Source organism: Lampetra planeri, chromosome 6 (assembly GCF_965212315.1).
Source record: "Lampetra planeri chromosome 6, kcLamPlan1.2.h2, whole genome shotgun sequence".
NCBI classification, from domain to species: domain Eukaryota; kingdom Metazoa; phylum Chordata; class Hyperoartia; order Petromyzontiformes; family Petromyzontidae; genus Lampetra; species Lampetra planeri.
Window position 1 is genome coordinate 16128376 of NC_136112.1, and position 27907 is coordinate 16156282.

General features: G+C 49.1%; 1 protein-coding gene across 5 annotated transcripts in view; it reads right to left on the bottom strand.

The window, feature by feature from the left end:
* Window positions 1-23344, bottom strand: part of LOC144719618 (uncharacterized) — a 37681-nt gene extending 14337 nt beyond the window's left edge. The window contains exons 1-14 of one of the 5 annotated variants that reach the window (XM_078595708.1): window positions 23194-23344; window positions 13813-14027; window positions 13049-13186; window positions 12151-12277; window positions 10621-10727; window positions 9715-10103; window positions 8944-9115; window positions 7896-8024; window positions 6023-6266; window positions 5344-5429; window positions 4491-4717; window positions 2036-2505; window positions 1584-1652; window positions 539-628 (exon numbers count right to left, since the gene is read on the bottom strand). In XM_078595708.1, the coding sequence (XP_078451834.1) occupies window positions 539-628; window positions 1584-1652; window positions 2036-2505; window positions 4491-4717; window positions 5344-5429; window positions 6023-6266; window positions 7896-8024; window positions 8944-9115; window positions 9715-10103; window positions 10621-10727; window positions 12151-12277; window positions 13049-13186; window positions 13813-14016 (2452 nt within the window). In that variant the 5' untranslated portion in view covers window positions 14017-14027; window positions 23194-23344. Of the gene's footprint in view, window positions 1-538; window positions 629-1583; window positions 1653-2035; window positions 2506-4490; window positions 4718-5343; window positions 5430-6022; window positions 6267-7895; window positions 8025-8943; window positions 9119-9714; window positions 10104-10620; window positions 10728-12150; window positions 12278-13048; window positions 13187-13812; window positions 14028-18877; window positions 19075-21135; window positions 21200-23193 lie in introns of those variants that run through there. The other 4 variants (XM_078595703.1, XM_078595707.1, XM_078595705.1 and 1 more) reach the window with 4 other exon arrangements.
* Window positions 23345-27907: the final 4563 nt, after the last annotated feature.

Below are 27907 nucleotides of genomic sequence, written 5' to 3' on the forward strand. Positions count from 1 at the left end.
CCCCTCGCAAGTCAAACATGTTGTTAGTTTCCATTTTTAATATTTCATATTTTTTGGTCTCATTACAAATTTGTATTTCCAGTTCACTAATGGCGATGAGAGAGAATTTTTTTTTAAACTTCAATCCCAGGCCAGTGCGGTTTGTGTCCAAGAAAAGGCTCACAAGACATTTTCGCAGAACCTCCTCTCATCAGCAGTCAGTGCTTTCTTAAACCCATGCCGGTGAACTGGCAGATTTTTATCAGCAAAGAACTGAGAAATGAATCAACGTCAAAACCAGAGCTTTGCTTGTGTTAAGGAAATGCTGCTGGAAAAAAATATCTCCCAGAAGGCCATGGGTTCGATAAGTAATGCTATACTTTAATTTTTTAGGTATAAAGATAAACACGCGAAAGGGAGATCATATCATCCGCTTTGCTTAAACTGCAACTTATTATATTCAGCACAGCGACGCTTTTCGACTATTTGGTGCTTTCTGATCCCGTGCCGAGGCAACGGAACAAGAGAGGCCTCATGGGTAAGCATGTGGGGACATTACCGATGGCGCTGCTCTCGCTTTCCGATTCCGACTCGGACTCGCAGGCAGAACTGCCGCTCTGCACAGATGTCTCCTGGGGCTCGGGCACCTCTGCAGAACGAGGAGAGACGGCAGAACGAGGGGTCGTGAAAAAGTAACCCAAGTTATGAGGGGGGGGGGGGTGGCACAGGAGACAGGAGGAGGAGGCAGAGGCAAATCACGAGAGCAAAACCTTCGAATGGATTCACATCACCCTCCTTTGTTGTACGATGTTCAACAATGTTACACCATTGTGGTGCCTGCTTGTAAAACCAAGTCATGGGAAACGTTAAGCCTGGTTAGAATACACATAAGCTGCATTGTGTTTTAACTGTTAACATGTAGGCTTCGCGCCCAATATTATTCGTAATAAAGGATTTTATTGAGGTTAGATCGCGTAAGCATAAATGTGTCGTTAAACCAAACCACCACCCGACACAGCCAATTAGGAAAGGTTTGTCACGTAAAAAGAACGTGCCAATTAGTGACTACTTCAGCACACTGGTGTGTTGGAGCATGAACCTAGATTTAAATCTGGTTATTGCCTGATGAAGCTGGTTGTAAATGGTAACTGATTGGCACGTTTTGTTTACGTGACAAACCTTACTAATTGGCCATGATGGGTAGTGGTGGCTTGTTTAACGACACATTTATATTTACACGATCTAACGGTGAGGTCGCGCAGGTGACCCACGTTTACCGCGGAGTAACAGCCCATTGCGTGTTCGCAACGCACATGTTGCTGACACCCTAGATACATTCGCACACGAGTTTCCAATGCGAGGGATTATCCAGGTGAATCAGTTTCATAAAAATGTAGGCAACAGCGACAATTAAGCCTAATGACCACTTCATAAAAGTGCTCAGGTGTTAATACAACTCCCCTTCTGAGAGGAGTTGACATCTTTACATACCCCGTATGTGCTTTTACCAAAGCCGATGATGATATTGTACAACCCTACAGGCGAGAGCTCCCACAGGGAAACGAAATTGACGTGGTGTTTGAATGCGAGGGTTTTGTCGGCACCTTTCTTCACAGCGGCTGCTCGGTTCGGCGGTTTCCGTTCGCCTAAATCTCCGCGCGCCTTTCCTTTACCTGTAAGGGGGAGCAAGTCGGAACACGCCGCACGTTGCGAGTGTGAGAAGTGCAACCATTAACGCGGTAACAACGCAGATTTCCGTGCACGCCACGCGTAGGCCCAAACCGCACAAAACACGCGAAAATGTTCACATATCGGTCCTTGCGCATAAAAAATAGACATCCCATAAGGCACAAGCACAGTCATCTGGGAGCGCACCGTACCAGCAGCATTGGATCAACACGACCGGTTTGGAATTCATTGCCTCATCATTCCTCTTGAAACAATGCTGCAACTGCCGGATGCTTATAGGCAAGGGGACCTTCGTGTGTCACATACGGGGTCCTGGTTCGTCGCACGGGCCATGTGATGCACGTCGCAACGTTAATTCGAGCATTACCGTGTTGCTGCTGCTGCGGCGCGGCGCGCTGCGCCCGCTTTCGCAGGCAGGCGCCCACGTATCTCTGCAGCTCACGCAGCGTCGACACCTTGAGCGTCTCAAAGTCGATCTCGATCTCATCGGGGTTGGAGCCGCGCAGCGACGGCTGCCGCGCCTGGATGATGTGCACCACGCGGCCCAGGCGATCGCCCGGCAGCTTGTTGATGTCCAGGCTCAGCTGCCGCTTCTCTTCGTACGACATGGGCGACTTGCTCTGCGGCAAGGAGGGGGCATCGCTCGCCGGGAAGTCGAACAAGTCATCCGCCGCGCGGCCCTGGTTGTGGTGCGGAGGCTGCGAGAGTGACCCCCCGATCCCCCCACCTCCCAGGGCCCCCCCGCCGCCTGCCACGGGTAGAGACGACGAGGACGTGGAGGTTGGCGTCAACGCGCTCCCCGAGGACGTTACAGATCGGCGCGGTTTCCGCAGCGGCCTTCGGGAGAACAAGATCCCGTTACGGGGAAAGGGCGCGCTTGCACACAGCACGCTTGCACAAGGCACGTTGATAGAACAGGAGCTGGGCACGCGCATCCCAGACGGGCATCTTAGTTAAACCACCACGCTCAAGAGCCCGCGACACGTCGGTGACGTCATGCATCTTCCTTAACAGCAGGCCCCAGGGCCAAAAACGTCGAGCAGCCAGTAAAAAACTGATTGTGTAGATAATTATATTCACTTCAAAGTACTTCTGAGAGGAAATGTATGAACCTTTAAAAGAATAAAGATCAATCTTCTCTAAAAGCATCTAATATTTTGCACAAATAAAAACAAAAAGTTAAAACTACCGATAACTTTTATAACTAATCAAGACTTAATATATAGTACCATATAAAAGCAATGCTTTATTATATGCAATAGTAACAGAAGAACATCTTTGTACTTGTGTAGTGAGTGACTTCCGAGACACGCCGAGTAGAAGGCTTCTTATTTATTAAGAGCACACTGGGCGATACATTGTGTAACGCAGCTACACATAGGCGATCCTAACACGTAGCCCAATCTCCGGCTTCGCTACGCAAGCTGTTCCACCAGCGCAGCCACGGCGAGAGTCTTCAGAAGATCAGCCACGTGGTCGGAGACGAAGAGACGAACAGCGACGCAGCCAGGACCCAGGACCCGTAACAGCCACGAACCTCTGGTTCGGTCCCCCTTACATCTGTCCCGGCGTGGCCAAGCTCCACCTCTGGCCACATCCCCTTTCCAGAACCTTCGAGCTGGTTCCCAGAGCGTCTCGACTGACTCCGCCTTTCACCTTTACCCCAGTTACGCCGCCCTTACAATAAGGCATTATTTCATGCAGCTATGACTGTAATTACCACTCCCGGCCGACAGGTGTCACCCGGTCATTACACTTGTATAAATCTGTTTTTGACGAGTGTGTTGAGTTATTTAAGTTAATTGTGCTTGTGCACAACTGTCAATGCAGCATCACCAAATAATTAGTTTAAAGTGAGGCTTTCCTGGGATAAACAAGCGTGTTGACAAAACACGTTTTCGCAAACGCTGTCCTCCTTCCATTAGGGAACTTTCACACAACGCGAAACGTGTCCTGTTATAACGCAGAATGTACACCGTTATAATGTGGAACGTGTTTCGTTAAAACGCGGAACGTACACCGCTATAATGTGGAACGTGTCCCGTTATAACGCGAAACGAACACCGTTATAACATGGAACGCGCATTATTATAACATGGAACGTGCACCATTATAAAACGGAATGTGCACCGTTATAACGCGGTTTCTGAGTGGTCGACGACGAACTACATTTTTGAGCTGTGTGGCTGATCAGTATGAGAATTCTGGGTCTACGTGTGTACCCTCATCTTAGTTTTGTCTCGCCATGGGATGATATGAATAAAAATGCGATTCATATTTGCAATGTTTAATTTACCTATTTATGCTCCTTCATGTATACATGAATTACTTGCTTAACACAGTGAACGCATCTACTGCGCTAGCAGCCGCCTACCATCGTCATTTAACTGGTCTGGCCTATGCCTTCCAAACACTGCTGACCGACTCAGCACTGCCTGGACTTCTGTGGAACACAAGAGGTGCGTTGGACGTGTGCTGGGGTGGATAGTCCTCTACTCAGGACCGGAGACCATCACAGAACAGGGAGTTGCTCGTCTTATCAACACATAAATGAACAGTATATAAGCGGTGAGGTGTGGGATGAATCGGGTCCCAGGCTGCAATGGGCTCTCCTCCCCATCAACAGAAGCCGAGAAATGGTGGTAGTGGCGGCTTATGCCCCCACCCAAGATGAACATCAGTGGAGTGATGCAGGCAAGTTTGATGAGTAGGCTGTTAGCTAAAGTGACCCCGAGGAATGGAGTCACTTTATCGAGTAACGTCAATACAGTGATGCATATGTGCTCGCGCACGCACACGGAGAGACACCGTGAAGCACTTACTTTACTGGGAGGGCGGGAATTCCTCTTTTCAAGTGCTTCTTAGAGGCTGCGACCTCTCGGCCCCGTTCCCTCTCTCGCCGTCGCCCCTTCCTCTCCCGCTCTCGCTCGCGCTCCCTCTCGCGCTCCCGCTCCCTCTCGCGCTCCCTCTCACGCTCCCGCTTCTTGTTGCGAGGCTTCACGAGGGGCGCCTGGGACAGCGCGGCCAGCTGCTCGTGCACGGCTCGCAGCTGGGTGGCGCGGGCGGGCGACGAGGGCGGTGCACGACATCCAGCAACGGAAAAACGGAGAAACGCAGAGAGCAGCGGTTGGGGTGAAAGAGGATGCATGGCACCGACATGGCCCGGCGGTAGCTCCATTCGCCGCTTGTCGTCAAGGATCACGGTTTGAGTCAAGCGGATGCCCCGGTTAATACTGCATTCTTGAAGAACACCAGTGTTATGGAAAAATCGCGTTATAATTAACCGAAAGACCCAAAGAATATGTAATATGTAATACAGGCTAAAGCACAGTGAGATGCATATGCAGACTGAACAAAAACTGAGGCACGTGGGTAGCATCTCGAAGCATCCCGCTTTGTGATGCTACGCCGGGGCTGCCGAATAATAGTGTAGATCCAATTAGAATCTGCGTTATAAAAAATATGTGATCCCTAAAACATTCACCATCGCGTTATATACAATTCGCGTGATGAAAACACACCTTACAGAACATTTGTTTTCTTATGTGGAGGGACAGACATGGGAAGGAGAATTGTCTGCTTATTAATTTTGTTACGTTGGTCGGAGCCCAGATTTTGCGCAAGACCAAGGGTGCACGCGGGTCAGGGGCATCGCTGTGTGGAGACAGCGGGTACCTGCTCCTGCAGCTGCACCAAGCGGTGAGTCCGGTCTTCCTCACTGCCAGACTCCACGCTCCCCGAGCTCTCCCTGGCTCGCACCACTGGGAACAAAACACCCACAAATCCGGCACCAGCTTCCACTTTCAATCCACTCCCTTCTCGCTCGGTTGATTTTCCACGTCAACTTACGCAGAGATTCCCAACTCGTGATTTTGCTGATTTTTGTGGGGTGCAAGGATCAGGTCAGGCATGAAGCCAAGACTGCACAATGCAGCTCAGCGACATTGGAGATGTTAACTACCTCCCCTGGTATACAGGCAGTTGTGAGTTTGATTCCGAGCTTGACGCCTGCTGTATATTTGGAGTTTGTGTGTCTCTCTCCCAGTGATCGTGTGGATTTCTCCTCGGGTTCTCTGGTTTTTCCCTCCATATTTATAAACATGCATTCAGAGTATTTGGCCGCTATAAATGTCCACATGATAAACCACTTCCGTTGAGCTATCATTTGTGGCCAGGTCACTTCTGAAAAAGACCTATATAGCTCAGTGGGCCATACCTGATAATATAAAAAATAGTTTAGTAGTAGTTTACACGGAACACTACAGCCGAGCGATTATCGCGATCGTGTATCTGTTTTCAAATTACATGACATACAGAGTTCCACTGAATACCCAAGGAAGAAAATTATTTGCACCATTTTTAACGATGCTGTTGTGATCATCCATGTCCTCATCCTCCTCATCAGAGGCGATGCTGCTGCCGTCTGCGGAGCTGTTTCCGAGCGAGCACGTGTCGTTGGAGTGGTTGACGTGGCGACAAATGCCGGGCGACAGGCTCCGCACGGCCGCCGGCATCCTGGCAGGCTGACCGCTCGCCGAGGGGGGCGGGGGGTCGACCGGGTCATCGGGCATCCTCGCAAATCGCATCTCAAACACGTCCTGCATTCACACAAAGACAATGACCCCCCCCCCCCGGTGCAGCCTTAACAAAGTGTTGGGGCAAGTTCTGTTAGCGAGCAGCACCTATGAAGGCCGACACGGTACACGAGGGGGTGGGTAGCCAGCACCACGCCCTGGCCGCCTTCGACTCCCCCAGTGGCGATGTTTACACACCGCACCAGATACACATTTGAGTCGACCTACGGGAGGAGGCCCAGGAGCGGTGCAGATGATCGTCAATGGTGTTTGGCCATGAATGGGATTCGAACTCGGGTCGCTGGGTTCATGGCGCAGCGTGCTAACCGCTACACTACCGCTTCCCACACACACACCCACAGTCCTCAGTCTCAGCACACCATCTATCGGCATGCTCGATTCTGCTTGTGAATTTATTGGCATGTGCCACAGATCTAATCGGTAAAGTTGGTCACAAAATTAAATGATTGCTGTCCCACCAATGTTGCCGATTAGATAACATTAATTTTCTCTACATATTTCACAGATAAAACTTTCACTTTAAGGGGTTATTTGTGGAATTACAACATAATTAAGGTAGAGGTAAAACTAAATTTGACAAACGATGTGTAATGTTTATTGCTTTGCTTAATTCCTCATTGTATATACGTTAAATAATGTAATGTACACAAGCAACAACATGCCGCAATCAGCATTGCACATTGCGTATATGTTGAATTGCGTATTGCTGCGTGTTTCGTGTGTTTATGTTCATTACTATTGTGCCATGTTCCTCATAAAATTGGCAAAAACGAAGATCTTGCTATTTTTCCTACTATTGAGCTCATATGAAAATTTGAACCGGTTGAAAGCAGCTGTCCGAAACTGAACCTTCGGAGAGAACTTTAGCTCAACCCAAACTGTCGCCAAAAGTGAATCTGTTTGACCACGTGATTCGCACTCTTCCCAGTCATGTACAGTTACAACATGCAGCACTGCATGTGTCGTCACGGGTACTGCAAGGTCCGACCATGTCCGTCCAGTGTTGTTGTCCTCCTGCATCTCCGATTAGCACGGTTGGCTACATACGGTGCCGAAAGAAGTTCAACATGCATACATGCAGTGCTCGCTGAGCTGCATTGCCCTCCGGTTGCCGAATGAATACATTGTTAGATCACACTCATTACACACAAAGTGCTTTCCACAACTGAATCACAATTCCTTGCCGATTTCGTCAAGGAGCATAAATTATCACGCAAACTCCGGTCCTCCTCGCAGCGGGGTTTGACTCGCCATCGAACAAAGACGGTCACCGCATCGTGTGCTTCCAGATGCACTTCTGCAGCCGTCTGGAATGCTCTTCCTCCGATATTAGGAAGCCCACTGGAGCTATGCACTTTTAAATCCAGATTGAAAACTAGTTTCCTTCTAACTGGTTTTAGTGTTTAGTTTACTGTCCTTTCCCCGCACATCCGACTTGCGTGGATGGATACGTACGGTGCAAAATAAGTTAAACATACAAACAATGCTGGGACATTCCAGGCACGAAGTCTGCTTTGCTGTTCTGGGCCAACTGCACTGTGGCGTTATGGGTGAAATGTGGGACGGCATGTGCCACGTTTGACCCATCCTTGCGGACGATTCGACGTTGTGAGGTGCCGTGTGACCTCTGACCTGCAGTTTGCGGGCCATAGCCACTACGTCGTGCTCCGGCGGATTGTATTTGTAGCAGTTGGAAAACATGAGTCGCACGTCGCTCGCAAACTCTTGACCGCTTGCGTATTCGCGGGCTTCCAGCTTCCGCTATACAACACACACACACATGCGCGCACACAGGAACATGTCAATATTGATATTAGTGAGACTTTAATCATATATACAGCATGCCCGCCTCCATATGGCCATCCAGCTTATCAACATTTGACAACTGCAAGGTCTTGCATCATCTGTATCAAAGTTGTGTTAAAAAGTTTAACACGTAGGCTTTCGCGACCAATATTATTCATAATCAACATTTACAATTTTTTTTGTAAATGTTGTGGTTTCACGCTTCAACACACCGGTGGGCTAAATCAATGAACTATTTGTCTTTTGTCAATGTGACACTTTTTTTGATGATTGGCCGTGTCGGGTGGTGGATGGTTACGACACATTTATAAATAACGTGATCTAAACCGAAAAACGTTGATTGTGTTAAAAAGTCAACATTTATTTGGGCAACTTCAATACCAGTAGAATTGAAACAGATGAACATACTTTGCCAACATGAACAACAATTATCAAAGACATAATAATAATCACTTTCAGTTCTTTGGCAATCTACTGCTGGATGAAGGCCTTCCCATGCCATATGGGGATTTTAGACCATACTTCACCATGCTGGTTTGTGCAGCCAGCAGCCTCCATTGCAAAAACAAACGGACATCGGAGAAATAACCGGACGAAACGGTGCTCCAACAGAGAAATAAATAAATCAAAAGTTCAAATATGAATTACGTTCTATTCGCAGAGATTAGGTAAAACAACTCCATAACCACAGCTACAAATTGATAAAAAAAGTAAAGCGTGCAATGCCTTATATTAGGAAATAAATTACGACGACTTACAAGTTTGATGACTGTAGGGTTTGTTTGTTACTCAACAGCTACTATTCATATGCCAATTTAAGTAGGAACATTTGTAACATGGAATTCTCATGGTGTTATAGAAGTCTCCAACTCACCCTGATGGTGCCCAAGTCCATGGGATGCTTGATTATATCATGGTAGTCGTGGAGGCCAAGGGCGCGCGCATCGACGGGGTTGTAGAAGGGCCAGGCATACGCGGCGTGGTTCTTGCTGATGAGCTCCTTGAGCAGCGAGCCGCAATAGCGAAGCTGCGTTGACGGGCGGCTTCTGCTGCAAAGCGTGAGGGCACACGACGCCACGCGAGTGAAACGCACGCAAGAGTCACGCACATAAGTGCGCGCGCATTTACGGGGCACAGTATTCATCACACGTGCCCATGCACAACTTTCCCTGTATATTGAAAAAATATATATCTGAGCAAATGTACACAAACCAACACAAAGCACTAACAAGCACCTTTGCTCATCCCGTGATCCAATTACAATCGGATTAAGGAAACAATTTTTAACTTGGTTTAGAGACATGAACGCACATGAACGTGTGCAGACAACACAAGCACAAAGTAAAAAATTCCCCGTAGAGCCTTTAACAGCCTGTTGGGGCCAGTGCTGTTAACGAACAGCAGCTATGAAGACCGGCACGGCACATGAGTGGGGAGGGTGGCCAGTATCACGCCTGGCCGTCTTTGTCTCCCCAATGGTGATGTTTACACACCGCACCATTTGATTTAGTAGCTGGTAAATCGACCGAGGGAAAGCCCAGAACCAATTCGATATTCGTCATGGATGTTGGCCGTGAGGGCCTTCGTAGCGCTGCGCACTAACCAATGCGCCACCGCACGTATATGCAGACGCGCGTGTACATACCTTCGCTGGGTACTGACGTGCGTGGCCCCTACTCCTACTCCTGGGCCCGTGCCCACGCCCGCGACCGCGCCCGTGCCCACGCCCGCGCCCACCGCCACGTTGGCCATGGATATCTCTTTCCGCGGGGGCTTGATCACTCGCGGGCCGCCCCGCTCCCGCTTCACGCAGCCCTGGGCTCCCCCCGCCGCCTCCCTCTGCGCCCCACCAATGCCAGGAGCCGCCACGGGGGTCGCAGCAGGCAACGTGCTGTGTGCCACGTTCGGGGAACTCTCCTCGCTGTTGATGCCCGGCGCCATCAGGCATCGCCCTCCGGATGCCGCGGGCCCTCCGGGAGCCGGGAGCATGCTGGGCGTTGTAGTGTCCGCTTTCCTTTTGATGCCTTTCCTCACCTGTGAGCACGGTACCAAGAGACAGCGACGGCTGCCATTACTATCATTTATTTCGTTACGCTTGTTTATACCATTTTTAAGGAGGGTACGGACACGTATTCGGAGCAATAATCACCGTGTATCTTCCAATCGGGAAATTTGCAAGTCATTTTTCAAATTTGAACCATGAAGCCAGCACACAATGGGCCTACTCTTGTGAATGTCACCGGATCTTCACCGTCCACTTGTCGAAGCAGACTGCAGTGTAGTATTTGTATTTCATTTGCTAATCCACCCCTGCAGCATTAACCAGGGTGGCCGCTTGATTCGAACCGTGAAGCTCTGCAATAAGTGGTGAATGCACTACCGCTGGGCCACGTCACCACCCTGGAAGACTGCGTGGATACGTACGGCGTACCAATGCTCACGCAAAGGTGACACCTGTGATTAGGTTGAAGTTATTAATTGAGACTGCATCAATAACTGTGCTGTAGACACACGTGCACACACACACACAGTCGTGGCTGTGCACTCATACCCTGGGTATTATGTGCGTCGCAGTGCTGGGGTTGACGCTGGTTGCTGTGGTAACTGGTGGCCCATGGACCAGTAATGGAGGAGGAACCCCAACCAACTTTGGAGCTGCTGTAAGAAATCACAGAAGTATTCACACGCAGATGTTTACAAATTAATAAAAGCGGACACTCAATGCCTAGTATCGTAGCGGTTTGCCCAAAAAACAAACATGCTACGCCACACAACTATATGTTCATTTAACAAAGTTATTTAAAATAATTAACAGGGCTATACTTTGATTCATAATTGATTTCGGGATAGGCCACGGAATGACCTGAATAGATTTGTGTCGTTAAGACCCTTCAGATCATTATGTGGCCGAATCCCCAAAAAAATATTGAGAATAATTTTTGGATGCCAAAACATAGGCATTCAGATAACCGTATTCTACTGATCCTCTATATTACTCGTAGTTGCTCGTGGGTAGAGGCTCCTAGAGGGCCTGCACAGGGTAGAGACAGTGCCTACCGCAGGGGTTGCACCCATAAAGGTCTCTCTGACCGAGGTTCCATGGTGGTGCCGTGGGAGGCAGGGATGCCACCGAGTCACAACGATCGCCCGCTGCACGAGTTACGTGTGGGTAGAGGAGCGTCCCAGAAAGTGACGGCGGACTGGACTGCATTGCTAGCCCTTGACCTAATAAGACAATGGCCTGTTCATATGGGCATGAACATGTGGGAGATACGCGTCCCCATACATAGCTTGCAGTACCTCCACCTCAGTGGTTCTCAACCTTTTTGTTACGGCGATCCCCCACTCAGGACCAGAACTTGAATTGACTCTTCGGTGCAGATATTACTTTTACGACAGATGATGAGATGAAAACTGCGATCAGTGTGTGTGTGCTCATGATTATCCTGTGTGGTCTAAAAGTAAATGTAGAAGTGCCAGTATTAAACGTATTTGTCCTACAGCCCATATTCACTGATAATCACAAAGACCCCTCCCGTATAGTCTGTAACAGACTTTTGGGGCAAGTGCTGTTAGCGAACATCTATGAAGGCCAGCATGGCACATGAGGGGGTGAGTGGCCAGCACCACGCCCAGCCGCCTTTATCTCCCCCAGTGGTGGTTTACACACCGCACCAGGTACTCATATGAGACTGCATCGACCTTGGGGAGGCCCTGGACCGGTTCAAATAATGGTCACTGGTGTTGGCCGTGAACGGGAATCGGAACTCGGGTCGCCGGGGTTCGTAGCGCAGCGTAGCGCTAACCGCTACACTACTGCTCCTGACAATCCCATACACAAGCACACAAGCACTCGCACTGTCACCCTCATACACTGGCAGCCACCTTCCCCTCTGAGGAATCATGGGAAACTCGGAATAGGAACCGTTTTGAAAAGTGACGGTGTTACACATGTCGGGTGTTCCGAGTAGTGCCGGAATGGCATTCTGTCATATACCGACACGTTTCCACGGCCACCGATTGTCCCTGAATGCCCATGAGGGGCCCGACCATCGGGTTTTTGAGCCAATGTGAGAGGTACCAGGTTTTCGCCCCCGCCCTCTGGCGGCGCCTGTAGTGACAGGCGTCTCCTCCACTGGCATTTCTGTGATCTTCTGGAGGAACGCCTTTTCAAGAGCTTGAGCCATAATCGCGATGTCATCGCCAGGCTGGAAACGCACACAAACACACAAACGTAATAGTTAATTTTTGGATGTCCCCAGCCCCAAATGCCTGAGTGTCCTGGAGTGTTTTACATTGTATCTCATCTTAAAACATTTGAAAGGGCACACCCAGTGGCAACTGTCCCTGTGGGCACAAGGTGACACGGCACTCGGCCTGCAAGCGGACATTAGTCTGCCAGTAGGGGGGCAATGATTGCGATAAAGTGCAATCCTAATTGAGTAGTTTGCAGGTAATGTTCAAATCTGGCAAGTGTGCACACACATTGGGGATTGTTTTACACGTTATTTATATGTTTGTTTACTCAGGAAAACTACGTGGAGACTCATGACTTTTTGAGTAGGGTCCTGCCAAACTTTCACAGATTCTAATTGGATAATCTATTAATACAATGTGGGAAACTGTCAAGGGTGCAAGAAAGATACTTGATTAATGCACAATAATGCACGACATACAAACATCCCTGTATAGCCTTAACAGACTGTTGGGGCAAGTGCTGTTAGCGAGCACTTTTTAAGGCTGGCACTGCACACAAGGAAGTGGGTGGTCAGCACCATGCCCGGCCACCTTTGTCTCCCTCGCAGCGATGTTTATATACCACACCAGGTACTTATTTGAGTCAGAAAATCATCACTGGCGTTGGCCACGAGCGAGAATCGAACACTGGGTCGCCGGGTTCGTAGTGCAGTTCGCTAACCATTCCACTACGGCTCCCTAAGCAATGGGCAGCACACGCGTGTTCACGCACACAGCCTCACCTTATTGTACACGTAGCAGTTGTTGAACATGGTCTTGAAGTCACTGATGCACTCGCTGGCACTCCAGTAGTAGCTGCTTTCCAACCGCTGCTTGATGGTCCCCATGTCCATGGGCTGTTTTATAATCTTGTGGTAGTCCTGTAGCCACGCGCGCATTGCCACAATTATAATCACCTTCAAGATCACTTGCGTTCAGATCAACGTGTGGGCATCTTTTGAGTGCGTGGCACGCTTAGTGACTTGACACCGGATGGGTAGCGAATGATACCGATCCCACTTCTGGACCCATAACCACAACCCGTACCTCAGAGCGGGTCGCTGCCCGAAACATCTGGCACTTCAGATAAGGATCAGAAGATATATTTACAATGGAGGAATCCAATGAGCTATGAAGCTCTTTTTCACAGATGTCCAGTAGGGGCGAGGAAGAAAGTTACAACAAACAATACAAAAACACGATACTAGTGCAAAGTACAAGAATGGTAAACAAACCAATCAAACACATCCAAATAAAACTAAACCATCCCCATCCTGCCAGGCATAGCCCACTGATCAGAGACATTGCATGCCTAAATGGTCCAGAGTTTTTCTTGTCTTGAATCAATGCAGGTGAAATGACGTTCTCCCAGAAAGCCCTGCAGCCGAGGGGTTGTATAATAAAGACTCTTAACATTCACGCAGAGAGATTGATAGGTGCAGTAGACGCATAGTCTACTTCTCTATTTTTTTGTTACACCAAGGCCGTTCGTGGTTGCTTTGGGTACCGGCAAGTTGAGTGCAGCCGCATCCACTGGCTGAAGGAAAGGCCAGGCGAAGTGATGTCTCCACAAGACCTTGAGCACGCTGCGCTGCATGAACTGCAGCTGGTTGGTGAGTTGGTAGGGGGCCCCTGGCCGCGTGGTCTCGGGGGCAGGAGGGTTCACGATCTTTCCCGGAGGGTTTGTGGTCATTGTCGGTGTCGTCGTCATGGTCGATGAGCCTGCGAGAGTGGCAGCAACAGCAGCAGTGTCACAGGAGCTCCGCATCACACAAATACACCCACTTTCCGCATCACACATGGAGCTCGCATCACATATAAGCCACAAGCAGGCCTATAAACGCCTCGCGTGGAAACGATATTCTGTTCAGAATGGTCAGTCTACATCAGATTTTGAGAATGGTCACAATGTCCACTGTCGAAGTCAGATTTAATATGTTCTAACGCTGTATATAATATCACCGCACCTCTGATTAGCACGATTGGCTACGTACGGTGCTAAATAAGTTCAACATACACACGGTGCAAAAAAAGTTTGACATACATACATATCAGGGCAAGATGAGAAGTTAATATTCCGTTTGTTTACCCAGGAAAGCCTTACTGAGCTCAAGAATTTTTCATGAGGGTCCTGCCAAATTTGCCCAGTTGGGGGCGATGTTGCTGCTGTGTGGTCCAAATTGGATATGCCACAACCCATCACGCGAACTCCGGTCATCCTCGCAGCAGTGGCTTTTGGCTAACCATCGAACAAAGACGGTCACCAATTTGTGCGCATTCAAATGAACTTCTGCGGCCGTCTGGAATGCTCTTCCGATATTAGGAAGCCACTGGGAGCTATGCACTTTAAAATAATCGAGATTGAACACTCATTTCTATGGAACTGCTTTGTGTTTAATTTGTTGTCCTTCCCCCCGCACCTCCGATGAGCACAGTTGGCTACGTACGGTGCGAAAGATGTTGAACATTCAGTACATACACCCAAAGATATAGATTTTTTTTTACTTATACAGTAGCTGCGGTGTGGAGGGGAGGTGGATTGGGTAAAAGGCGGATAGGCCCATGGTTTCTCATTTGCACATCAGGCAAGCTGCCAACACAGCCCGGATCCCAGTGCTCATGGAAACGAGGCACTCATTAATGCCTTGGCACCCTTCTTCTGCTGTGCCATTCCCAGAGTCATGACGCCACTACATTACCACAGCAATGAGATCACGTACGCTGCCACGTCGCTCACCTACTCAGCAGTGTGAGCGATAATATATGAATATGTACAGAAAACTAAATACGCTGCCTGCACTATTTAAACTGACGAAATAATAACATTACCATATTTTCTTACTTTCCCAGTTTAGACACTTGCCTACAGGGGCTGTGCCCTGCCAGAGGCAGTTGCTGGGTGGTTGTGGGTAGGGGAAAGGAAATAGGGAGAGAAACCCGATGAGGAGAAAACAAGAATGAGGTCATGCAAAAGCTGCGGACTATGGTTTGCAAGACAAGCCAGTGGACTCTCGCTCAATTCGTGAGCGAGGGTCCTGGTGTATGACCAGGCCTACACAGTAAGGGCTTGGGAACGCTGTGGTACAGCGGTTCTCAACTTGTGGTGAGCAAACCACTGCGTGGTTCCACAAGAGCCAGGGAAAGTGCTCCACGGAGCTGTTGCGGAAACAGTAGTAGCCTGGTTAACGTCGTCTATGCATTCCCGAGAGGTGAAACAACGAATATCGAAACGACGTAAATTAAAGCGATTTTTCCACGAGAGATAAACAAAGACAGATGCGGGTACATGGTGACGCTGCGTTAATGCACGCATCTTCATCCTAGACATACCCACATTACATTAAATTCCTAATAATACTCTACTCAACACAAGTGTACAGCACTAAACTGTTAACACAAAATTTACAGGGTAAGATAAGAAAAAGTATGCTATAAAAATCACCAAAATACTGTACGTAAGTAAATATATTGCACTCTATAGTACAGTACATTTCTTCATGCGCGCCGCAAAGTCGTTTTTCTACAGGGTAAGTGGAAGCGAAAGGCCGAGGAGACGGACACGAGAAAGGACGGACGATGAACCTGCCAGCGACGTGAGTGTGGGCTGAGGCGATGCAAATCAAGTCGTGGTGTTAATAATAAAGTGACGACGTGTTTGGGAAACGACGTAAAGGGGGGAGGACGTAAATCGGAGTATAAATGTCCTCGGATATTTTTCACAACACAGTATTTTTTGTAACTGTCCATTGTGCAACTATTTAAATTAGTAAAAAAAAAAGAGTCATAAACTAGTTGCATGGCTGTTCAATTAACATCTTACGGGGATACCAATTTTGAAAAATGTAAATGGCACATGGTGGTCTGTGAAAATAGTTTGAGAGCTGGAAGCGGTCTGTTGGGAACAGCTGCTCGAGGCCAGGTCTCGTGAACACGTGGGGTTATTATTGCCAATCTGTCAATTGCAAACATAGAATGAATTATTTTTCATTGTGATTATGGTCAGCCCACTGTCATCTCAACAGTGAAATCTCCGATTAGCACGGTTAGCTGCTACATACGGGATGAAAGAAATTAAACATACATACAGTCCATTCTCCTATTACCCGGTAGTTGCTTTTCTGCAGCTTATCGCATTATGGAAAAATCACGTTATAATAAATAATATATAATATGGGGGAAAGCACAGTCCACAATAACACGTGAAATTCATATGCAGGCCGAACAAAGAGGCATGTGGGTAGCATCTAGAAGCATCCAGCAGCATCCCGCCTTATGTGATGCTACGCCGAAGCAGCCGTACAACCGCTTATTTGTACTCGCACGACGTAGTTCCGTTTGCTCAACCACATTGCATCCAATTTGCATCCGCATTGTCAAAAATGTGTTACCTAATACATTCAACACACGTTACATCGAATTTGCGTGATGAAAACATGCAGCGTTATTGGGGAACAGACTGCGCATACAAGTTGCGGATTCATGTGGACAGCACCAGCCTATTTACAATACTGCTCAATTGATGCAAGGAATTACACAACAGAACTGGCTAAACCCGCCATCACCCAACAAAGCAATATGTTTCCTTTCTTTAAATAGGTAGCAATAAATGCATGACATCAACTGACAGGTTGAAGCCAAGTAGACGTGTCAGTCTAATTACAACTCAAAACCAGGCTGGCAAAATTGGTTTACAGAAATGGCCGTGACACACTCATGTCTGTTGGTGTCATGGCCAATATTTCTACATTGAATTACTCAAAACAAGCTTGACAAAATGAGAATAAGCGCATTACCAAGGTTATATAGTTTCCATTATGAATCACCCGGTAAAAAACATTTATACATCAAGTACTAGAACTCATATTAGCACCGGGCGGTGATGTGGCCCCTCTGTAACACATTCGCTCGCCACTTGTTGCAAAGGATCACGCTTCGAATCCAGCCTTTGGTTATTCCAGCGGGTGTATGAACATTAGAGTGAAGCGCCTTCTGCTTCACAGTGGACGTTAAAGTTCCCGTGACAAGAGAAGGCCATTGTGTGCCAGCTTCATGGCCAAAATTTGCCATGGAAAAAAAACTTACACCGGAAAATAAGTCAATTGGAATCTATATAGCAATCACGCAACCCCGAGTGAGAAAAATTGGCAGGACCCTCCTGAAAAAGAGTCATGGACTCAGTGAGGTTTTCCTGGATAAACAAGCGTAATCATCCATAAGAGGTTTTTTGGGTTAGAGCGCGAAAGCATAAATCTGTCGTTAAACCCGCCATCACCCAACACAGCCAATTAGTAAGGTTTGTCATGTAAACAAAACATGCCAATTCGTTACTAGTTCAGCACACTGGGGTGTTGGAGAGTAAACCACAACATTTACACTTCGAGTGCCGTGACGTTTTGCGTCATCATAATAATGACAACCTACCCATCAACCGTGACCTCAACAATGCACCTCACCGCCGACTCAAGTTCCGATCCCCCTTCTGAGGATCACACTGCTGTTACCATCCTATAATCTCACCCAGATACAGAATGCTAGTTAACATTGGAACAAAGCAGACGTCCAAAATAAACACCTATTTCAAGACCCAAACATAGCACGTCCTGGCTTTGACATTCCTCAAAGACACTGGTGTAACCAACAACTGCATCAGAACATCACCAGGCTGATGCGCACATCCCCTTCTGGAAAATTCAAGACAAGCCAGTCATGCGAATTTGGCCGTGCAACCCAAACGATGGATAATACCGAACAAGTAAATCAGTGGAGACTTTGCTCCTTCAAGGGAGGAGGAATAAAACAATGACACAATCTCTCTTCTGAAGCCCTCTCATCAGGGCCAGCAACAGGCCTCGACATTGCCATGTAGCTCCTGAACATTTTGCCAGACACAAGAATAGAAGAGATTGCTACCTACATTCTCGGCCAGCTTAATGTTGGTGTCACTGACCTCTACTTCACATTCAGACATTACTTTCTTCTTTAATAAGGCCATACAGTCGATTGAAACTCCTTTCTTTGTATTTCCTAACATCATTTTATCCAGCGTCCTGTGAAAATCTCTCAGATTATGCAATGAATACATTATCATCTGCAAATCTCAAGTCTATTATTTGATCAGCAACCTCTACTCTATGTGTTGTAAAATGGAACACCTAATATATACTTGATGTTGAGTTAGTTTTTTTTTACAAATGAAGACACGCACAGCTGATGCATACAGGATCACAGGCCTCCTGGAATGGCGTGGTAGCAAGAGAGGCTGCACAACACAAATGCGGAATGCCTGTTCCCCACCCCACCAAGTAACTCGACGAATGGTCCTCCTCATCGTCATGAATTCGAGCACGCGAACTAAGCCCTCCGCATTAAGACCCCAGCTTCTTTGTGTGTGTCTTTGGCTGCAATTATTTTTCAAGAATCGTTTTAATATTTTGAACCAATTTTAAGTGCCGTAAAATCTAATAACACTGGCGTCATCTTAAGGATCAACTTTATGTAATACGCAGAGACCCCAGTTGTTACACGCAGTTAGTATAATACCATCAGGCGGCTCAGCAATAGAGTGGACTCACAATCGGAAGGTAGCGAGTTCAAATCCTGGTTGGAGGTTGACTCAGCCCAGCATCCCTCTGGGGTCAACAGTGGATGTCCTATGGATAAACTCGCCCCCACGAAGGGCAATGTGTAATGTCCACCACTGGCTCAGGCCTGCAACCAGGAGATAAACACCAATGCCTCAATCCTGATTGTGAGCAGAAACTCACTCTGTTATATTTACTTGAAGCAACCGGGCTTCGACACGCACCGTCTGGCACACCATGAGGAGAGAAAAATACATCTTCAAGTCATTAACTTGCCAATGAGTCGATTTTGGGCAATGTTTTGTATAATCAAATAAACGAACCAACAATCGACTGAAAAATGTATAAATACTGTCAATTTCAGGTAGCTCAATGGATGATTACAGTTAAGCTGCATATGCGACTCCTATGTTACATTTCGTGGGAATCAATCAATCCTAGATTTATAATACAAAAAGCTGAGATAGAAGCACGGATGTCACAGACAAAATGTAAACTACTAAAACTAAATAGACGAGAAAATACATGCACCGATTGGCACAGCTGACCAGACTTTAGTTGGCAAGTGGTTCACAAGAGGAACAGTGGTGAAGTTACTCACTGAAAGAGATGGGACACCCCAAGGGATTGAGGAGACAAATGGATGGGGAGTCCAAGCGAGTCCTATTAGTGGGGGGCACACACAGGTCACTCATAGGAGTGGGGCCAACATGATTTATAGGTGGGGGGGGGGAAGGGGTTCAGCCATTTCCAGAAGGGGACTGAGCCGTCTGTGGTAGACAGGGGGTCAAGAGACAGATGGGAAAGGAAGCCACCCCAAGTAACTGACGCGCATCCCTAAGGACCTCATTCACTGCCCGGGCACCAAACGCCAAGCACTCAACGTTACCGTAACCCGACAGAGCAGGGCTCTTATCCTGTCGGGTATGGCAGCAACCCTATCAAGAACACCATTCCTCAATGAAGACCACCACGGTTACACTAAAGGTCACATTATACATTGGGACCACATTTCTACATCCCTAGCCAAAGTGCTGTTAGTAAGGCATGCAGTGAGTTGTGTATCAGTCAGTTGTGTAAGGCATGTGTGACAGCGCACACACCGTGACACACCGCACACAACACACACACCGTGACACTGCGCACCCCCACGCACACCGTGACCCCACGCACACCATGACCCTATGCGCCCCGTGAAACTGCAAACACTATGACCCCACGAACCTCCGTGACATTACGTACACCGTGACGCCACGCACACCGTGACACCGCACTCCCCATGACCCCATGCACACCGTGACCCCACAAACACCGAGACTCCACGCACACGGAAACACCGCAAACACCGTGAGACCGCACTCCGCCTGACACATTGAACACCGTGACCCCACGCAAACCGTGACGCCGTGATACCGTGCACACTGCGGACACCGTGACACTGCGCAAAACGTGAACCCCATGACACCGCGCACACTGGGTGACATTCCCCACATATCGTGGCACCGCAAACACCAGCGACACCTCACACACCGTGGCACTGCACACCCCATGACACCATGCACACCAGCGACACCTCACACACTGTGACACCACAAACGTGACACCTCGCACACTCCGAGAACACAGCACACTGTGACACGGCACACACCGTTACACCGTGCACACCATACCACCACCGCGCATATGGTAACAACACGCACGCCATGACAACACGTACACCGTGCCACCAGGACACACCGTAACAACAACACGTACACCGTGACACCGAGCTCCCCGTGAAAACACGCACACCGTAACAGCATGCACAGCGTGACACAGCGTACACTGCCACTTCCACATCGCCGAGAGGCAGCTCCACTCGCCGCCGCGGCCGCCCCACAACAAAAGCACTGTAGGGAACTGTACGGAGCGAAAACCACATTCCAAGAAAACGAAAACCAGCAGCGCGCGAGACCCAACCCCATCAACCCCCCCCCTAGTGCCGGGGGCCCGTACGCCCCTTTCTCCTGGCCAGGTCTAGGTTCACCCGATACCTTCTGCTCCCAGCGGTGCGTTCCCTCCCGTCCCTGGCTGTCACCCCCTCTTGCTGGCTCCGTCCCGTCTGCTCCGCGAGGCCTGTCCCCTGTCGCTGGCCCCTGTCCCCGTCCCCTGTCCCCTCGCCCTGTGTCTGTCCCTGTCCCCTGTCCTTGGGCCTGCCCCCTGTCCTTGTCCCCTGTCCCTGCCCCCTGGGCCTGCCCCGCTCCTCTCACCGTGAGGCCCGCGCCCACTGCTCCGTGCCCTCTGCGTGGTTCTTCATTCACTGGCGTGACCCTGCACCCAGTCGCTCGCTGTCCGCCCCCGCGCGCTCTGCCCCTTCTTCCGTCTCCCCCTGCCCTGCCCCTTATGCTAAGTGCCCCTCTTCTATTCTATGTTCCATCTGCTCCGATGTGCACTTCCTATTAGCACGGGTAGCTACATCAGGAGCGAAATAAGTTCAACATACATCCTGTTGACGTGCTGGAGGCTGTGTACTGTCCCCTGTGCTGTGTACAGTGCAGTCCCCTGTGCTGTGTACAGTACTGTCCCCTGTGCTGTGTACAGTGCTGCCCCCTGTGCTGTGTACAGTGCTGTCCCCTGTGCTGTGTACAGTGCTGTCCCCTGTGCTGTGTACAGTGCTGCCCCCTGTGCTGTGTACAGTACTGTCCCCTGTGCTGTGTACAGTGCTGCCCCCTGTGCTGTGTACAGTGCTGTCCCCTGTGCTGTGTACAGTGCTGTCCCCTGTGCTGTGTACAGTGCTGTCCCCTGTGTTGCCCTCTGTGCTGTGTACAGTGTAGTCCTCTGTGCTGTGTACAGTGCCGTCCCCTCTGCTGTGTACAGTGCCGTCCCCTCTGCTGTGTACAGTGCTGTCCCCTGTGCTGTGTACAGTGTAGTCCTCTGTGCTGTGTACAGTGCTGTCCCGTGCTGTGTACAGTGTAGTCATCTGTGCTGTGTACAGTGCTGTCCCCTGTGCAGTGTACAGTGCGGTGTATAGGGCTGTTCCCTGTGCTGTGTGTACAGCGCCGTCCCCTGTGCTGTGTGTACAGCACCGCCCCCTGTGCTGTGAGTACAGTGCTGTCCCCTGTGCTGAGTGTACAGTGCTGTCCCCTGTGCTGTGAGTACAGCACCGTCCCCTGTGCTGTGTGTACAGTGCTGTCCCCTGTGCTGAGTGTACAGCACCGTCCCCTGTGCTGTGAGTACAGTGCTGTCCCCTGTGCTGTGTGTACAGTGCTGTCCCCTGTGCTGAGTGTACAGCACTGTCCCCTGTGCTGTGAGTACAGCACCGTCCCCTGTGCTGTGTGTACAGTGCTGTCCCCTGTGCTGTGAGTACAGCACCGTCCCCTGTGCTGTGAGTACAGTGCTGTCCCCTGTGCTGAGTGTACAGTGCTGTCCCCTGTGCTGTGAGTACAGTGCTGTCCCCTGTGCTGAGTGTACAGTGCTGTCCCCTGTGCTGTGAGTACAGTGCTGTCCCCTGTGCTGAGTGTACAGTGCTGTCCCCTGTGCTGTGAGTACAGTGCTGTCCCCTGTGCTGAGTGTACAGTGCTGTCCCCTGTGCTGTGAGTACAGTGCTGTCCCCTGTGCTGAGTGTACAGTGCTGTCCCCTGTGCTGTGTGTACAGTGCTGTCCCCTGTGCTGTGAGTACAGTGCTGTCCCCTGTGCTGTGTGTACAGTGCTGTCCCCTGTGCTGTGAGTACAGCACCGTCCCCTGTGCTGTGTGTACAGTGCTGTCCCCTGTGCTGTGAGTACAGTGCTGTCCCCTGTGCTGTGTGTACAGCGCCGTCCCCTGTGCTGTGTGTACAGCACCGTCCCCTGTGCTGTGAGTACAGCACCGTCCCCTGTGCTGTGAGTACAGCACCGTCCCCTGTGCTGTGAGTACAGCACCGTCCCTGACCCGGCCCCGCCTCGGGGTTTCTCACTGGAACACAAAGTCCCGGCTGCCGTTCATCCGCGAGCAACGAGGGGAGACACGAGGAGCCGTAGGGGGACCCAAGGAGACCGGAGACCCACCGAAGCCACAGCAGCAACACGGGGAGACGACGAGACGCCCGGAGACACGAGAGGCAGACACGGGGGGACAGAGAGCGACGACACGGGGGACACGGGGAGACTCACGAGAGACACCGGGAGACGACGAAGGACACAGAGAGACTATCAGAGACGCGGGGCCGCGGGGCCGGGCTCAAAATGGCGGCGATGGCGGCGCGGGCCGAGGGTCTCGGCCACCTCCGCGTCTCCCCTCGCCCCGCTCCCCCCCGCGCGATTTCGGCACAAAGGACGAGGGTTTCGCCTACCTGGAGCCCGGGCGCCGCGGCCGCGAAGCCGCTGCGGCTCGGATGGCGACGCTTTGACGCCCAAACACAACGGATGGCGACGCGGCTCTCACCCGGGCACAGCGCGACCCTGGCGGCGAGCGACTAGAATCCATACAGCGGATAGGCGCCACCACAATACACACGGCGGGTAGGCGCCTAGAATCCATACATCGGATAAGCGCCACTACAATCCATATAGCGGATAGGCGCCTTCACAATGCATACAGCGGATAAGCATCTCCACAAGAGTACAGCGGAAGGGCGCCTAGAATCCATACAGAGGATAGGCTGTTCCACAATACAAGGCTGATAGGCGTCTAGAATACATAGTGCGGATAGGCGTCTCCACAATACATACAGTGGATAGGCGCCTCCACATAATACGTACACATTCCACATAAGCCACTTCGTTGAGCTATCATTTGTGGCCAGGTGGCTTCTGAAATATAAGCTAATAGCTTAGTGGGTTTTAATTGGTAAAATATAATTTATTTCCAATTTGTATTTTTAGTGAATTGTTTACAGTTCCTATTATTTGCACTCCTATCGTGTTTTGTATTGTCGTTTAAACGTTCTGACCCGCCCCTGTTGGACATCTGTGAAAGAGCTTTATAGCTCATCGGATTCCCCCAGTACAGGATATTGCTTCTGATTCAGCGTACAGGATACTAGAATCCATACCACTGATAGGCGCCTCCACAACACGGGATAGGCTACTAGAATCCATACAGCGGATAGGCGGGTCCACAATGCATAGAGCGGATAACCGCCTAGAATCCATACAGCGCATAGGCGCCTCCAGCAGAATTTCCTGCAGTTAATTTCCATTTCCCCTAAAATATCCGAGCCAATCTGAGATGGTTCATGCATTCACCATTAATATTCACGACTTTATTTTCTCCAATCCAATCTTTTCATGTCGCCGTGATGGCGAAAGCGTGTCCCCTTGCTCGACTCCCACTGCCATGAGCACGGCTCTTACATTTTTGTACATTAATTTAACTAATTAATTATGTTTCTTTTTTTAGTGGACAGGCGCATAGAATATATACCGCGGATAGTCGCCTACACAATAACAGGAATCTCATGATTCCAGACACAGCTTAAAGACCCAGATGGGTTGTACTATTTGAATGAATAAAACATTAGTAATGTATAATGTAAACGTAAGGCGACTCTAAACTAAAGCGTTGCCTCTCGCTGGACATCATATCGTCGCTGTTGGCTTCTGAACTCGCAGAGCCACGACCGCGCCTCGGCCCTTCCCACGTGTCTCGTCACGTGACGCGGCGCCCCATCAGCTGTCGAGCGCTCCCAGCACGCGCGCCTCACGTGACCGCCCCCCCCCCTCTCACCCCCCCCCCCTCTCACCCCCACGTGACCACCCTCCTCTCATACACCCACGACTCGTGAGTGAAAGAGGGGGGGGCGGTCACGCGCGCCTCACGTGACCGCCCCCCAAAGACAAAGATCCCCCGTGTAGCCTTAACAGACTGTTGGGGCAAGTGCTGTTAGCGAGCACCTATGAAGGCTGGCACGGCAACCACGTCCGGCCGCCTTTGTCTCCCCAGTGGCGAAGTTTACGCACCAGGTACACATTTGAGGCTGAGTCGACCTAGGGGAGGCCCGGGACCGGTTCAAACACAATCGTCACTGGTGTTGGCCGTGAGCGTATCAACAAGATACGAATACGGCAGATAGTCGATTAGAATACACACATTGGATAGGCGTCTTCACAATCCGTACAGCGGATAGGCGGGGGCATTAGAATGTGTAGAGTGGACCGATCCCCTACCGCTGAGCCCGAGCACGGGGACGCCGTATGGGGAGTCGATCCAAGAAATAATCGAAATCCGTTTAATGTGGTCCATATTGGAATCGACTCCACCACCCCCCGTTCTCTTAAAAAATGTTGGCATCGAAACGACACGCAAAAAATGTACTTTCAAACGTACTAATTTATTGAATTAACGGTCATAATAAATGCCCCTTGTAGTCATGTGAGGTACATTGAGTGCCCCTTGTTAGGAAACGCCACGAATCTACTGTGCACTTGTGGCACATGGCGTCAGTGAGAGAGTCTCAATAGCTTCAGGTGCACGTGAGGAGGGGTCCCACCATCATCACACTTGAGGCTCAGTTTATAACCGAGCAGACCCCCCCCTTCCCCCCGGGGTATGCAATTCCTGGAAATTTTAAAATATAACCTTTCATGAGATTTAAAAAGTGCTAAAATCATGAGGCCTCCTTTGCGAGTACCAATATATACTAATATGGGTTTTCCCCTTTTTTCTGGCAACAAAATTGACACCTAAATTTCGAGTTAAAGCTTTCGTGACTGCAGGGATTCATCTTCTTGGTTCTTTTGGTAAAGTCACGTAGAAGGGAAATAAAATAATAAAAATAAACATAATAAAATACAATTCTCACGACGTTTTGGCTACAACGCAAGCAGCCGTCCCCTGACTTTACCGAAAGAACCAAGAATAAAAACTGACACCTTTTGCAAGGAATCATGTTAACATTAACCATAATACTTGCAATCAAATGCAAACAAAAACAATACTCTGATAATCAAGGGCAATGCATAAATGATCAGAGTATTGTTTTTTGTTTGCATTTGACTGCAAGTATTGTGGTTAATGTTAACACGATTCCTTGCAAAAGGTGTTGCCAGAAAAAAGGGGAAAACCCCTATTAGTATAAGTGCTAAAATGTTTGAAGCAAACATTCAATTGTGTGGGGGTAAAGTGCGACACGTGGTGTCGGTTATAGTAGGAAAAAAACACTCACTCCTATCAAATGAAACTTTACTTAACACAATTTGTGCAAGTAGTGCAATACAACGTGCTGTACAGTTCTAAATGACGGAATTGACTCATCAGGATGCTATTAAGCTGCATCCCCAGGCCAAGACATCTGATCAGAGCTCAGTGCTTAACCCATGCAGGTTACCACTGAGAAACGGGCCGAGGTAAAGGTGTACGGAAGCTGAGGGTTTGAGCTGGAGTCCCAGATTAAACGAAACCCACCTGCAAGAATTCTCCACGTCCATTGTTGTGCGTCTGTTGACATCAGAATTCACTCATTTTCTTTATTTTTAAACAATTAATGTTTAGCCACCGAACTGGACATACGCTATGCAGTTTGGAAGTGCTACACACTTAATCATAGGCGCAGTCGAGTGTTGTTGTAATGTTCTGACCCGTCCCTTCTGGACGGGTGTGAAAAAATACCTTTATAGTTAATCGGATTATTCCAGTCTAAATAAATATTCTGATTTTGTCTCCTGCAAGGAACAGTGCGAGTTAAGAGAAAACACAGCAACATCGACTATGGTAGCTGTGTGGTGTTCACTTTCGTTTATCGACGAATTTAATAAGAAGCTGAATCGTGGCATTTCCAAGAGACATTGCTGCACACAATAACACACGGATGTCGCCCACGTGGAAACACCACGGACTTTCCCATACCTGTCAACCCATACGGTTTACCCGTATTCTTGTCCAGAGAAATTGAGTAAAAACACATTTTACCTATTTGTTTGTGTTTCTCCCTTGTAATGAAATTTCGTAGGATGAACGTTGAGATTTATAAGGGCACGTGGTGACCAATAAACTTTCAATTGGTCTGTAGTAGGGTAGGCACCCATAAGGGGTTGACACGTATGGTTTCCCATCGGACAGAAACATGGGCACAAATAAAATAAAATCCACAGATATCAATGTTTCGCCGAGTGATTAAAACTAACATGAAAGCATGTAATTCACCCAGCATCGGAGTCATAATACTATACCAATGCAATTACAATATAATTTTACAACGGCAAAGCATGTTTTTATGGACAATGCTGAGACCTTGTGTGTGGCGCAAGGCGTAAGGCAGGAGACTGAGAGAAGCCCCCTCATGTATAAACACTCTGTAATTGGCTGAACAAAAATCTTGAACAAATCTTTTTTAAATACAATGCAAGGACCCCTTCTAAAAAGTCATACGAATGAGTGTGGCTCTCCTAGACAAGTACTCGGGCCCCTGGAGAGATCATTTCAAAGACAGGCTCAACAATGAAGCCCAAGCAGGTCAACGTGACTCGCCCTGCGCTACAATCTGTAGAAGAAGCAGACACTATTGGTGTAATTGTTTAAATGCATGCCGAAACAGGTCACCATAGTTCTGTAGTGACATAGAATTGGTCACATAGCAGCATAGCGCTCGCTGTTGGCGGGGAAGGGGATCTGAAGCTTACAGCAGCCCTGACTAACAGCAGGCCAGGTGATAGACCAGAGAGGGATCTAGGAGGAAGGTCACGGAAGGGGCACATCAATAACCCACTAGTAGGTTCCAGTATAAGAGGGGCCCCTGTAGGGGACCTCGAGGCTGTCATGTGGAGTGGGATCCCCTCGTGCTGCTGGAGTCTTCGCCGTCGTCTCCGTCTTTACCATCTCGGCGTCGCCAGTCAGGCAGTCTACCAGCTGTCCAGTTATAAAGGGTTAACTCTCAGGCCGTGTTAATAAACAGAGTGCCTCCTACTCTGAGTGTCTCCGAGTCAGTCACTACACTTCAATGGGGATTACCGTTGAACAGACAAAATAAGGTACTGCTATTTAGTGCACGCAATCGACAGGAGGTACAAGAACAATGGGCTTGCATAATCCCCATGCATTATGTGCGTTACCATACAAATAACCCAACT